Source organism: Dendrobium catenatum, unplaced genomic scaffold (assembly GCF_001605985.2).
Source record: "Dendrobium catenatum unplaced genomic scaffold, ASM160598v2 original_scaffold_268049, whole genome shotgun sequence".
NCBI classification, from domain to species: domain Eukaryota; kingdom Viridiplantae; phylum Streptophyta; class Magnoliopsida; order Asparagales; family Orchidaceae; genus Dendrobium; species Dendrobium catenatum.
The window spans coordinates 49,919-65,116 of record NW_021586447.1 but is presented as its reverse complement, the minus strand read 5'-3'; the positions used below and the strand labels follow the sequence as shown (position 1 = coordinate 65,116).

The 15,198-nt window shown below is 35.0% G+C and overlaps 1 protein-coding gene across 1 annotated transcript; it reads left to right on the top strand.

The window, feature by feature from the left end:
- The first annotated feature begins 344 nt into the window (after window positions 1–344).
- On the top strand, window positions 345–14,904 carry LOC110104819 (protein STRUBBELIG-RECEPTOR FAMILY 7). Its single transcript, XM_020834084.2, has 16 exons — window positions 345–614; window positions 969–1,101; window positions 1,203–1,274; window positions 1,364–1,435; window positions 1,503–1,574; window positions 1,677–1,748; window positions 2,250–2,321; window positions 2,408–2,473; window positions 2,565–2,630; window positions 2,718–3,007; window positions 4,749–5,056; window positions 6,556–6,827; window positions 12,486–12,621; window positions 13,622–13,758; window positions 13,914–14,070; window positions 14,401–14,904. Exons 1-16 carry the CDS (start codon window positions 533–535, stop codon window positions 14,557–14,559), a joined length of 2,166 nt encoding a protein of 721 aa, XP_020689743.1. The 5' UTR covers window positions 345–532; the 3' UTR covers window positions 14,560–14,904.
- Window positions 14,905–15,198: the final 294 nt, after the last annotated feature.

Sequence of the window (15,198 nt, the reverse complement as noted above, 5' to 3'; positions counted from 1 at the left end):
TGACTCTTTTATCTCCAACTGAGTTATTTGAACTTGTCCCAAGTACATTTGGGTATACAATTATAAATATAAAAAAATAGTTTAACTTATTTGATTTGAATTTAACAACTCATATAATTTTGAAAGCGGTTCTCATTTGAACCTTAACCGGCCGGCTGGCCGGTTCGCGGTTCAACCGGTTGAACCGGCCGGTCCGGTCCGGTTTTAAAAGCCTTGGATATTAACCTACTCATGAAATGTTTGAAAAGCAAACGGATCGAGCACGCCGCGTTTACACCATTCCATTGCTAAATAAAGTGTTATTTCATCGGTACTATTTTTGGGCCGTTGAATTCTCTGATTGAACAGATACATATAAGAAAAAAATGCTCACTGCCAGCTAAGTTTTTCTTCAATTTTTCGGTGGTCATTAAGTCATAAAAGTATAAAACAACTACTGAAGCAGAAAGATAAAAGGTGCTCCAGCAGTTCTTGTTGTGGGCAAGAGAGAGAGAGAGTAGGGATAACAGGTACAGAGCAGAGAGAGAGAGAGATGATGCGTGCATGGACGATTTTGTTCTGCATTTGGATTTGGACTCCTAGCGCCGTTAATGGCGACACAGATGCAGATGACGGTGAGCTTTTTAGGTTTTCAGAAGCTTTTAATGTTGAATTTCGAGTTCTTTGATGGATTTGGAGGCAGCGGTGCGCATTGCATATTCTGTCCTGCATGTTTGATTTTTGCGAGTCGTAAGACTGTTCTTTTGTGTGCTTCAAGATTGTATTGGATTCTTTACTTTTAACATAAGAAGTTCTAGGTGCCATTCCTCTTTTTGTTAGTTCTCGATTCTGGCAAGTAGATAATGACAACATAGAGTAGGGTTCTGCTACTTGATCAAGACTGGATCTTGCGAATCCTGAGCTAGGTTGGTGGTTACTGTCCGGATTCTTCTGTTGACTTCTTATGTTATTGTCTGATCTATGTGCAGTATCTGCTCTCAATGTTTTCTACACTAGCGTGAACTCACCGAATCAGTTAACTGGCTGGAATGAAAGCGGGGGTGATCCCTGTGGGCAATCATGGAAGGGCATAACATGCTCTGGTTCTTCTGTTACAGAACTGTGGGTTTGAATTTTTTGTTTGTAAACTTGTGACTTGAGTATTTTCTGTTTGCATGCATTTTTTGCTTTGCTTGATGCAAGTTCTGTCTTTCCCCTATCAGCAAGCTGTCAGGATTGGGGCTTAATGGGAATTTGGGTTACCAGATGGACAAGTTGAAATCCCTAGTTGAGCTGTATGTCCTGTAACTGCTTATATTCATATAAATTGTTTAATTTTTACTATTGCTTGATCTGATGGTTAATTTTGTAATGTGTGACGCAGGGATGTCAGCAATAATAATCTTGGAGGTGGAGATTCAATTCCTTACAATCTACCACAGAATCTTCAGCATTTGTAAGTGATAATTTATATGTTCGTACTTGTTGTCTAGTTCTTTTTTATTAACTGATGTAATCCACAGAAATCTTGCTCAGAACCAATTTAATGGAGGCATCCCATATTCTATATCGCAGATGGCTTCTCTTCAAAAACTGTGAGGGTGCTTGTTGTTTTTTATTGTATTCTCTCCCTCTTCCTGTTCAAGGAAAAATGGTCAAAATTCCATGTACTAACAGAAAAGTTCCTCTTTACTTAGGAATCTTGCACATAATCAACTTCGAAGCGCTTTGTCTGATATGTTTGGACAACTACCTAATCTTGAGGTCATGTGAGTATCATAATTCCTCTCGATATAGATGGATGGTTATATTTCCTTGATAGACATTTTGATGAGCCATAGTAATTTTGGACAGTTAACATATATGTGCCTTCCCATCATGGTGCAATGGCATAACCACTGTCACTTTAACCTTCATTTTGTTTTAAATACACCATTGAAATATTGACCATTGTTAAGTTGTCATCCTGGTTTCTCATGCTATGCTAGGCATGCTTTGGTGCGCATTATCTCAATGACAAGCAAGGGAATGCATGCAAATTTATTCCTGCTTTTTATAATGCTTAAGCTAAGATTTGACATTTGCAAATTTTCAGTTGATAAAAATGTCATTTCTATTCTTCAGCATGTGGTAGTTAGATGTTAAAATGGCTTCTATCAATTAACTCTTCAGTTGAACAATTCATCTATCTCAGGGCATATATTTGGTTTTTTATGTTTTATTTCACCTGTTCTTTTGTTTTTCATTGTGAATATGTTTGTGTGATGCAGGGACCTCTCTTCTAACTTCATTACAGGTGATATTCCAGAAAGTTTCAGCTCCTTATCAAGTCTTAAATCTCTGTAAGATAATCTTTAACATATATAATGAATGAGATTATGTTCACCTAAAAAGTTCCATGCTGCTCATCCTGTTAATTTTCTTATAGATATTTGCAAAACAACCAGTTTACGGGACCTATAGATGTACTTGCTAATCTCCCCCTTAATGACCTGTAAGTACTTGCAGTTTCCATTATGATGCTAGATATGAGGAAAATTTCCATATAGCATACCATGGATAATTTGCATACTGATGCTCCTTAGGAATGTGGCAAATAATCGATTCACGGGATGGATTCCTAACCAATTGAAGGGAATTAATAATCTTAAGTAAGTATATATTTTATGCGGTGCTGCCAATAACCAACCAATCAGCTATTCCAATGTACGAGATTGGACCTAATTGACTATTTTTAGGACTGATGGTAACTCGTGGAATTCGGGGCCTGCTCCACCGCCACCTCCGTATATTTCACCACCAGGGATACCTTCAAACCCTGGTCAGGGATCAGGAGGAAACAATAGCCCATCTGTTGGTGGTGGTAAAAGTTCTGGCATAGGTGGGGGAGGGATTGCTGGTATCATTATATCCATTCTTGTAGTTGGTGCGATAATTGCATTCTTCTTGTTGAGAAGGAAATCAAGGAAATTTTCAAGGGAAGATCATTTTGAACAAGATCAACCTTTTGCATCTCTTGCATCCAATGGTATTAATGATAAGCCATTTGTCAAGCTTGATATGTTTATGCATTTAGCAAATTATGCAGCTTAGTTTAAGAAATTCAAAAATTCTCTAAATACATCAGCTTTTTGGTCAATTATTTTGGTTTTTGTTTTATACATGAAGCACTATAGTACTATTGTTTGAATTGATCATCCATCATCAGTTGTAAAACAGCTGAGCTGAATGAAAGATGATCCCAATAAAAACATAGGATCATTTATACATATTAGATAAACATAACATGCTAATTCCTATAACTTCATTAGGAAGTTTGATGTATCAAATAAGCCGCCGATTGGCCATGTTATTTGCAAGCCTGTAAAATTAACTAATTCATACATAAATGTCTATATTAAGTTACAGATTGCACATCATTATTACTTGCATAATTGTGTGCATCTCAATAGTGCTTGTGGTGAAAACCGAATGAAAATAATGATGCTCGAACCTTCCTTGAAAGTGGATTTTCTTTCACATATATGATATTTGCAATAAAATGTTTGCCTTGAGCTTTGCAGATTCTATATAAATTCAGCGTTTGGAAGTCTTTGTTTTTTTTTTATTATTATTTAAATTATTGTCAGAATGATATCCATAAAACTATCCTAAAGAGGTGATTGGGCTAGGTTACTGTATCTATATTAGATGATTATAAGTTCATTCTAGTGCCATTAGCAGTACTTGCTTGAATTCATTAGTTATTTGACAACAGCATGCTATTTTTGTCATATTTTTTTTTGGAAAGCTTTTTTTTGTCTTCTAACTCAAAAATTGGTTCTAGTTAATATACTTTTTAGTTTAATTCATTATTTTATCTTGCCGATGATCAATGCATTCTGCAAGAATCTGCTTGTTGGACAAGATTACTGGAAGAACTAAAGTTTCTGAAACATTAGTTTATGCTTGATAGAGAAATGATGCTCAAGGAATGGTCTCTGTAAATTCATTCTCCCTTAATTTTTTGAACTTATCATTTCTTGATCAAAACTACATGGCTTACGTTAGGGTTGCTAGCAACATCGTCTTTCATAGATGTGATTCATGACTATCCAAAGGCTCTTTTTCCATTTGCTGAATTTCTATTAAGCGTCTTAATTTATACATTGCATCTTCTACCATGAAGCACATACACCAAAACAAGACACATGACACATCATAGACACAGGAATATGATATAATTGTAAAAGGTATGAAACAATACGCTATGGACTCAATATTTTCTTCTTTAAATTTTTAATATAAAATTGTGTAATCAAAATATTTAATGCTAATATTTTCTATGAAAAAGCATTACACAAGCAATAAAGTATAATATCCTATGTATCACAACTAAAGAAAAACTAATATTGCTTCAATTATAATTACATTTCAATATTTCATCAAGTGGATATAATCCCCAGCAACACACATTAGCATTAATAATTTAACTTTTTAATATTATATCGCCTGCTATAAGTACTAAAAGAAAAAACGAGTATATAATTTTCAAAATATTCTCAAAAAATTTGAACACACTAACGAGCTTAGTGAATTCTGTCAAATCAAGTCAGTCAAGGGGATGACAAGCAGGCTTCTGTTCTGTTCCGGACACACTGAGAACTAATAAATACTCTTACCGAAAGTTAGTTCTGACATAGTGTTAAACGTTGAGAACCTTTTCCAAGCTTAATTTGTTTATTTTTTTTTTCCTGATTAAAATTCGTTCTTTCAATCTACTGCTACAGAGTTGAAATCTATACATATAGCATCTGCAGTCGACACAGCAATGTTTAAATCTGCAACGGATGAAACTACATTTCAGCCAACCTCTGCTAGTCTTAAACCCCCACCTACGGATAGGAAAAATAGATCATATGACGAAGATGAATTTTCAAAAAGTATGCCAGTGAAGAAAGCAAAATCTGTTCTTATTCGTAAAACCATGTATTCAGTAGCAGACCTGCAAGTGGCTACAAATAGCTTTAGTGTGGATAATCTTATTGGTGAAGGTTCTCTTGGACGTGTATATAAGGCTCAATTTACTGATGGAAAGGTATTGTTTTCACCTAAGACTAGTTTTTCTCATTTCCCACTTTCTGAATTTACCTTCTGAATTTCTGGAAGTATAATTTTATATATATATATATATATAATGACTCTAAGTATTGAGCTAATTTTAATCTTGTCAAAGATATTGCTATGGCACATTTCTCATATGCACATGACAAGAATCTGCTATGCGTAGTATGCAAGGATGGCTCGGCACATCTCATCCAGCAAAACCCCTACACTAGTAGATTACAACAAGCTGGGATGAACAAAGAGAAATCAATTATATGCTAATCACCTTAATCATCCTCCTTCCAAATAATGATCATTAAACCATTCTACAACTTATATCATCAATATATATAGGTTAACCATAGAACCAGTATCATCATAATAAATCTGACAATAATTCTGCTACAGGAACATTTAATAATTCTGCACAAGGAAGTGCATTTGGAGAGATTTGCTACATGAAAATAATCCAGCTGCAGTATCATTAAATAAAAAATTATGAATGCCTATTAGTTTCTTTCTATGGATGAACATATACCTATTATATTGGTCCATGTATAGCGTGGGAATAGGTAGATTGGCTATGACTGCGTTTCAAGTACTAAGGATGATTTGGGCTTGAGTTGCTATTGGGTTAGATTTCTGAGCAATCTTTGAGTAGGGGATGTGTGATTTTAAATTTCAACTTTATTTTTCTGTGTGAGGAGTTATGGTTGCTAATTTCTGGTAGTTATGGTGCCCTGCTTGAAGAAGACAATTGAGGCAACTGAACATTGTTTAAGTTGGAAACTCACCATGACTACTAGCGGCTCATAAGGAGGCAAAAAAAAGATTGGGAAAGAGGGGGAAATATTGTGACTGGGGTAGAGGGAAGATGTTGAAAGAAAAGGATAAGATGATTCTTTTTGTAGAAAAGTGATTCCCATCGCCAATAATTGTCATTTTGCAGCTAATCTCGTAACTCCATGATTTGAGTCTGTCAAGATTATTACAATTTTTTTCATGCTACCTTAAGTAATGAGCAAGTCCTTTTTTATGAAGGGGTCTTTTTTTTTACAACTTGCCATAAGTTCCTTTTGAGGTGCTTCAGTGTTCATTTGGGTTTGAATCAAGTCGCTTCGAGATTTGTGCTACCTTGACATTTGTGCTGATTTGATAAGATTTTTTGGCAATCCGTTAAACATCAAGCACCATACTACATTTAGTGGTTTGTGGCAACTGCTATTATCAAAACGAGGAATGCACACAGTTAGAATAAATATCATTTCTATAAAATAGAAAAATAGAAAAGTTGGACCTTCACTAGAGGTTTTTTTTTCATTTAAATTTGTATTCACATGGTCATGCTATTTTACCTCCTTTAATAACCATATCCAGGAATGTTTCTTTTAACATGCAAATTCTAATAATAGTTATTACTTCAAGCAAAGAGAAGAGAATGATGTGGTTCTGGGAGAGAGCTTATATTTTCATATTTATCTTTCTCAACAGGTTTTGGCAGTAAAGAAAATATATTCCTCTTCATTACCCCGGCAGTCATATGAGGGATTCATTGAATTAGTTTCAACCATATCACAGCTTTATCATCCAAATATCTCCGAGCTGGTCGGCTATTGTTGTGAGCATGGGCAGCACTTGCTGGTGTATGACTTCTACAAGAATGGCTCCCTGCAGGATCTCCTACATCTCGTTGATGAGGATAGCAATCCGTTGAGTTGGAACACTCGTGTGAAGATTGCACTTGGCAGTGCAAGGGCGTTAGAGTAAGTTAACACTTTTTTTCTGGTGGATGTTTTTTTTATTTTTCTTTCAAGTACTCTCTTCTGCTTTAGGATTCTAGTGTAATATCCAAAATCTCTGATCAGATAAATAAAATTTATTTTAGTGGAATTATGATTTTTTATAAATAATTAGATTACTATTAAGTAATTATTAGTAATTATCTTAAGAAATATAGTAAAATTCAATATCTAATTAATTTCCTGAATAGATGTTTAGATAGATTCGGTGTAGTGCAGTTTGCATTGTTTCAATGTTCGGCATAGTGGCCTGTGGGTGGAAGGCGGCACAGATCAAAAGTTCTGTAGGAAGATTCGACATTCTCTGTGGACTTGGTACAGTGCCTGAAGAAAATATCGCATAAAGAAGAAAATCCTGTAGCAATTCATGGCATAGTGGCAGTGTAAGCAAAGGGATTTCGGTAGGCTGGGTTCTGTAGCAGAGTTCGGATAAGAAGCTTAGCTCAGGCATAGAATTCCTGTAGTGCATTTTGGCTTATTGTTTTGAGAATTTGGCAGTGGGATTAAGGGGAAGTAGAGAAACGACAGTGATAGAGAAAGGAGTGTAGAATCTTTAGGCAATCAAGGAACTAACAGAAGTGAAGAAGAAATTTAGTGGAAGAAGAGAAGGGAAAGAAGGAAATTGAGAGAAGATGAAAGAGGTAAGCAAATTGTTTGTTTGATAATGTTTGTAGTTGTCCTTCACATTTTCAAAAAGTTGATAAAAATTCCTAAAGCAAATAAACCAATTATATTTTATGATTCATTGAATATATGTAGAAGAGAGGTTTTGAAGTTACTTATAATCGTAAAATAATGCAAAGTAGAGAAATTGAGGAGATACATCGGCTAGGAGGTAATTACTGCAAAGTTTTAAATAAAAGAATATATGGTATCTTCTTGTACAATGGTTTTGATGATAATTTAGAAATATAATGGTTAAGTTGATAATTTTACGGGAAAATTTTAAAAAGGATCATTATTAAAAATTAAATTAGGAGAAGGATCATTATTAAAAAAGAATTTAAAAAGGATCATACACGCAAATATATTTTGTGTTTTTGATTAAAATTTGAAAATGCAAAATAATTTCATGTTTTTATTTTTAATTAAAAATTAAAAGTTAAATATTTAAAATTTAATTTAAAGGTAATTAAATATTTAAAATATAATTAAAATTTACTAAAAATTTAAATTTAATTCAAATTTAACTAAAAATTTAAGTTATTTAAATTTAAAGAAATTTCACTCTCACTCTCTCTCTTTGTTTCTCTATCTACTTCTCTCTCTCCATCTCTCTACTTTTTCCACTTTTTCTCTATTTTTTCATGACTATCATTCATTTCTCTACATTTATCTAAGCTGAAAACGAAAAAAAAAAATTTGTGTTTTAAGAGAAAAATGCAAAATTGTTTTGCGTTTTCTTATTTTAACTAAAAATGCAAAGTAGATTTGCGTGTATGATCTTTTTAAAATTTTTTTTAATCATGTCCCTTCTCCTAATTAAATTTTTAATAATGATCCTTTCTAAAATTTGTCCTAATTTTATATTATGTATGTTAATAATTAAGTTTTCCTGTATCAGCAATCATATGCAAATTTGAATGAATCATATTAAAAATAAAATTTAAAATGAGTATTTAAAGATTTCTATAGGTGGAAATATCTTGAAATGAAGATTCTTTTTAACATATGACTTATATAAATTCTTTATATAATACATATAAACTCTTACATACAATAGATATATACATTTATACTTAGCATTCAGCAACGACCTCTATATTTATATCCACGCATTCACACACAACTTTCTTCCTCTCATCAGTCAGAGCCTTGGAAGAAGATTGAGCGTGTACATCTGAAGTCAAGAAGGGGTTAAATGTTGGAAAGTTCTCAGATAAGAACTGTTCCATCGCTTCGAATCTCTTAACCATCTCTCTTTTCTCAAAAACATGATGTTCAACTGCCGCCATTCTTCGTTCATTCAGATATATTATTGTTTCCATGCTTACTAACCTTTTCTGATGAAATTTATTTTGATCCAAAACCTTCTGGAGATATTCAACTCTGCTATCATGGTGTACATCAGTTGGGGAAGTTGGTTGCGTTGGGGGAGTCGGCTGCTGCTGCTGCCCAGGTGACATAGGTGGTGTTTGGGTGCTTGGTGGTGCTGGGCTGATTGAGCTTGGAGGTCTCGAGGGTGTGGGTGATGTTGAAGGTGACGAAAGTTGTACAAGAGGTTTGCGCAAGATAAGTTGTAAATTGGGGAATCTGTCATGTGATGTATGTGGGGGAGGATTTGCTAATAATTTCCTCTCCTCACTTGTAATTACATTAAAATAAATTAATAAATCTGCAGCTTTAAGACCTTCAAATAAACTAGGAGCCTTTGCTTCATTATAAACTACATCACAACCCCATCGGAGATACCTTAGTCTTGATTTCGAATTCAATGGTTTGTGGACTGTAGAGTGTTCTAGATACCATATCTGAACCCAAACATAACAATAGCAACATAAAATATATCTTCAAATATTCAACATCATTAATAAATACAAAACTAATTCAATTCAATGTACTCACTATTATAACTTGAACAAAGCCATTTATATAACCAAGTGGTTGTCCTTTGCTCAACTTTTTGAGCAATTGCATCAAAGTCAGCTACAAGGAATTCTCTAATTGATTCCGGCCAATTGTAAGATAAAAATTTGTCAATATTTCGTGCCACACTTAGAATAAATGCTGGTGTTCGATAGTTGTGCAGAGGAAAAAAAAAAGATTTGTCAACAAAAAAATGATGAATTTCTTCACAACATCGAGCAGTGGAGTTGATTCATCTAAACTAATAAACTCTTTCCTAATATCATTAGCTGATTTTCCAGTTATTCTAGCGCTACCTATTTCAAAATTGTTTCCTCTGTTTGGTAAGCCTAAAATCATAGCAACTTTATCGGTAGTAAATGGTAACTTCTGCTCTTTAATGATAAAGCATTGCTTCTTAATAACGCAGCACGACAACAACCTGAGTACCAATGGAACATTCTGTACAAATCGTGGCATAAAAAGAAAGTGATGAAGATTATTTTGCTTCAAACTCTTCACAAGGTTTTCGCCAAATATTTCGACTAAATAATCACAGACGTTTCCAAAAGTTGACGTTCTGCAACGGAAGCTAGTCTTCGGAACATATCCTTGCGTAATATGATGTATTTGATTAGGAAAAATTTCATTCAAGGTCAGGTTCTTCTAAGTACCGAGCGGTACCGACCGGTGTCGAGCGGTACCGACCTGTGCCGAGCGGTACTGACCAGTACCGAGAGGTACCAAGGGATACCTTGCGTTACCTACAAAAACATGAAGGTACCGAGCAGTACCGAGATTCCATACAGACCTTCTCAAAAGGAACAAAGCGGAAGAATAAAAAAAAAAAACCTAACGACAAACCCTAGAACTATAAAAACTTATGGAACTTACAATGCTTTTAACTTACCGAGCATAAAGCAAAAATTACATTCAAATCCTAAAACGTGATAATTACATATAACTATAGAAAAAACATACCTTGCCCATTTAGACGATGAAGACTCAAGATGCTTCATGTAGAAGATGAAGTTGCTTCGTGTGGAAGATAAATAATAGCCTGCAACTTCTCCTTGTGGAAGAATGGATTGTAGACTAGCAAATCGCCCGAAAAAGTAAAACTGGAAGAGGCGTTTCGGATCTTCTCAAAGAAATGGGTACCGCGCATTTTTTCAATTATTCAGGCGGTTCGGGTCATCGGGCCGCGAGGTGAAAAAGCACACGTGCTTAAGAGATTGGTGGGGTCAAGGTTTGCTCCATGTGGCGGCCAGCTATAGGGTTGCACACACAGAGCTACGTCCGCACTCCACACCCAACAAAAATTCTAGACCCGCAGCACTGTGCCGCCTAATGGAGCGTTCTCACTGTGCCGACTGAATAACAGTAATTCCTGCACTGTAATGTGCCGAATTTCTGTTCTGTTAGGAATAAAAACTGCTGCTTTTTCTTAGGATTGCACTAATCCAAAAAACACTTTTCACTTGCAAGTATGTTGAAAAACTATTACGTCACCTTCTATTTTATTGGGAAAGTATACCCTTATCTTGATTGTGTACAAGGACACCCTCTAAGCCATTTCCAATAGACTTGATAAAAATAATAAAATTTAAAGGAAAATTACAAAATCAAATACTTCTTGCGTAACATTTAATTTTCGAAGTGAAGAACGGAGAACCTTGACGTACATTTTTGACCTTTTGGGAGAACTCAAGCTATTCTTTTTATTAAGATAAGAGGTTCTAGCAATGAAAAATTTTGTGAAGTTTTCCCTATCATTTTATCATTTGTGATACAAGCAAATATAGAGATGCACTAGGGTCAAGGGGGAACTGAAATGATATCAATTCAAATGTCCAAACAAGAGAAAAAAAAATGGAAGAGTAAAATACAAAAATGTGCCATTGAGAATGCAATTCGTATGTATTAATTTTTTTTTTCTAGTGCATTTCAAGTGTAAAATATGCCTTTGATGATAACTGCTACAACAACTGAATGTATTCGCAGGTATTTGAGAAGTCTGTTAGGTTTAATTCATTACTGGATGGTTTCAGCCCAATCAGTTGAATTTTAATTAGCACATATGGAGTTCAGAATTGCTGCCATTATATGAATTGCTAATTAGTATTAATTGTTATTCCTATTTTCATTCATTGTTGCAATTCCATTATGCTGATGTTGTCCTTATGTTTACATCTATTGCTTCCACTATTTTTACAATGGTTTTCCTGTTTATGTCGGCTATTTCCCATTGGACACCTGTTATTTTTCATGCTAATCACTTCTTTGCTGCTACCTACAAGTGTCACCTTTGTTATTACCCACTAAGTGCCGTTGTCTTCCTGCTATTTTAACCAGGCTGCCGTTATGCCTACCAATACTTGATTTCCTACTTCTCTACTATTGCCAAGTTCTTATTCTGCTACAGACCTGTGCCATTAAACTGCCTCCGCTTGCAGTTATACTTTTCGTCTTTTGTTGGATCATTGAGCAATTCTGAAAGTGGAATTTATGAATAAGTTTCTATTACTGGAGTTAACGATGCATCTAAGCTTATTATTTTTATTTTATGTCTACATGGTCACGTATTCTTGAAGAACTTTTTCATTTTTATCACACACGCTGAACTTTAGAAATAACCTCATCTATATATCCATATTTCTATAATCGGTTATCAGTGGATCTTTTAGCCATATTAATTGATAATTATCAATTTCATACCAACTTAGATCATATATCATATACTTGATTTTTTTTTCCTTATAATCCAAATCCATTATCTTTAAAAACCTTTTATATTGTTCTAATTTTTCACATCTTTTAGCAGAGATGTCTCCTAGGTAGAGCTGTCATGTATATAATTCAGATAAGGAACATCACTTTGAATATGTTTAAAAATATATTTAACGCTGATCCAACTTTCCTCGTTTATGTACTCCTAAATGCTGCCAAAGTTGTTATTGTAATCTGCTTAATATAGGTTTCTGAAAACTGAAATTTAGCCAGAATTAAGTTTTATGATGCTGCTGTTTCATCATAACTTACAATGAATGTTTCCAGGTATCTGCATGAAGTTTGTTCTCCATCTGTTGTCCACAAAAATTTCAATTCAACCAACATCTTAATGGACGCGGAGCTTAATCCTCACCTTTCAGATTGTGGACTTGCATGTCTTATCCCTAATGCTGACTATCAGGTAAACCTTTGAGCATATTTCCAAATTGCAGATTTACATGCAGCTGCTGTATAGTTTTCCTGCATAGCTGACATATTTCTGCCTGTCTGCAAGTATAAATTCTATGGCCCTTAGAATTGAAATAAATGGTTCACAACTTATTTACTGAACTTCAGCAATTTTATTGATGCATGAAACTAGGAGGATCTTTGGTTATCCATAAGCAAAATCGTTGAACTTATAATTTTCAGATTGCCCACTCCTAAGTACCATTTAACAGGCAATGAAACAACCCCCAACTCATCGAAGGATTCATGTAAAAAGCACAGTCCAATACAATCATTCTAGTTTTGAGTATGTACTATCGGTCAATTAAGGTTCCTATGCATAACTGATACCAATCAAACATCCATCATAAACGCAAAGTTCATCAACCAAAATTATTCTGATGGATTCAATTTTGCTCTGATTCAAATTGTTAAATTTGAATTGAAGACGCACAAACGTGAACAAAGATCTTTGTATAGATTCGTATTTGATATATTAAAGCATGGAAAGAAAGAAATATTTAGCCCTAAAAGTTGGAATGCTACAGCTCTATTATATTAGTGGGGAAATTGACTTATTCTCTTGAGTTGACCATCTTTTATTATTTCCTTCTACCAATTTGTTTCTTTTTAATTTTATTAAATTTCGAACTAATAATTTTATCCGTTAATTGTGATATGAAATACACCTTCATCTTCCTCGCACCCTCAAGAAGAAAAAAAAAATTAATCTACTTATTTTCTAAAGCCAACTGGTTTTTAGTTATCTATATGCAATTATTTTTGTATGTTGGATGGTAATGGTATGCAAGTTTTCAATTGCCAGATGTCTTCAGATAATATCCAATTTGAGGCAATTCAACAAAATGCTTTCAAACAATCAGATTTAGGCTTCATTTGGGACAACTTTCTTATTACTTCTTAAAACAGCTTTCTAGTACAAAAATTAAAAATATTTTTTTAACACTTTGTAGGGTGCACATCATAACCAGAGTTCTGGCTACAGTGCTCCGGAGGTTTCCATGTCTGGCCAGTACACTCTGAAGAGCGACGTGTATAGCTTTGGAGTGGTCATGCTAGAGCTCCTGACCGGAAGAAAGCCTTTTGATAGGTAAATCCATTGTATTTTTTACTCACAGAAGTGCATTTTAATCAATTTGGTTCTGTTCTGCTCTGCAGATCCTCTTCATTTCAGTCTCAAAACTAATACTTATAAACTCATTTCTTCATTAAATTTCTATGATTGCTGTGACTTCATCATGGCAGCGCAAGACCAAGATCTGAGCAATATTTGGTTCGATGGGCTACCCCTCAGCTCCATGACATTGATGCTCTCGACAAGATGGTCGACCCACAACTCCAAGGGCTGTACCCCGCAAAATCTCTCTCTCGATTTGCTGACGTTATTGCCCTATGTGTTCAGGTAATGTTGCTATCAAATTGCATTGCCTTTTTTTCTTCCCTTGAGATAGATTTCTCGGATCGGGAGCCCATTCATGCATTTTTGCTTGAAAAAACTCGCCACAATAGCAATAATAACAACATGTGTTCCCTGTTTGACGAGAGATTATTCTGTACGGACTCCGGATGGGAGAACCGTCCGGTACCGAGCAGGGTACCAAGCAATACCGAGTACCGCTCGGTATTGTGCTTGGTACCGAGCACGGTACACTTTTGAGGTGACGTGACATGTTTTTATTGGTCTCTGGACCACGTACGGACTCCGCACGTAATAATTTGCCCTGTTTGACAGCCTGAGCCGGAGTTCAGACCGCCCATGTCCGAAGTAGTGCAAGCATTGGTTCGTCTTGTCCAAAGGGCCAAAATCAACAAGAGAGTGCTTGCTGGTGATGTACTACAAGATGCAAGTCGGAGAGGAGATGACAGAGATGCGCACGATTACATGTTTTAAAGCGTATGTTCATGAGGTTTCTACTTTCTTTGCTGGTGACGAGATTTCCTAGCTCCCAGTGGCCGGATTTTTGAGAGTCCAACGTCGTTGCTGGGGAAGGAATTTCTTTCTTGACCTGGCTTATGGATATTGTATTGCAGATAAAATAGCAGAAGCTTTCATTTTAGTGGATTTCATTAAAAGGCCCATACGTTGTTAAAAGATGTGGTGCTAAGAAGCCTTGAACGTCTGCCCCAGAGGAAATGTATTTGTTTTTAGTTTTTCTCTATATTCTTTGCTTATTGATTAAACATTTAACCTATTGGTCTGCTGCTTCAAAGATTTCTGCATGGATTCAGATTGGTACCGCTGTGTAATAAGTGATGTGATATATTCTGATTGATCTCCTAACTTTTTGGTATCCGCACAAAATAATTTTTCTAGAGCAGGAGTGTGCATGGATCCTTTACCGTCAACTACATAATTATTGTGGTAATTATAAGGTGAGCACTCATTGGGTCCACATAGGGATGAGAAATTTCGAATTGATTCAGCGCCCACTGAAAAAATAGATTGAATGATCGGCTCAAATTTGCTGGTTGCTCAAATTGATTTGATTTTGAGCCATCAAATTTGAATCAAGTTGACTTAAAATTATTA

What these genes read in the sequence shown, in the direction of transcription:
- LOC110104819 (XM_020834084.2), top strand. Translation starts at nt 533, where the DNA reads ATGATGCGTGCATGGACGATTTTGTTCTGCATTTGGATTTGGACTCCT. An exon ending in TTATCAAGTCTTAAATCTCT is followed by an intron (nt 2,322 to 2,407) that starts GTAAGATAATCT and finishes ATTTTCTTATAG; the next exon opens with ATATTTGCAAAACAACCAGT. An exon ending in TGCATCTCTTGCATCCAATG is followed by an intron (nt 3,008 to 4,748) that starts GTATTAATGATA and finishes CTACTGCTACAG; the next exon opens with AGTTGAAATCTATACATATA.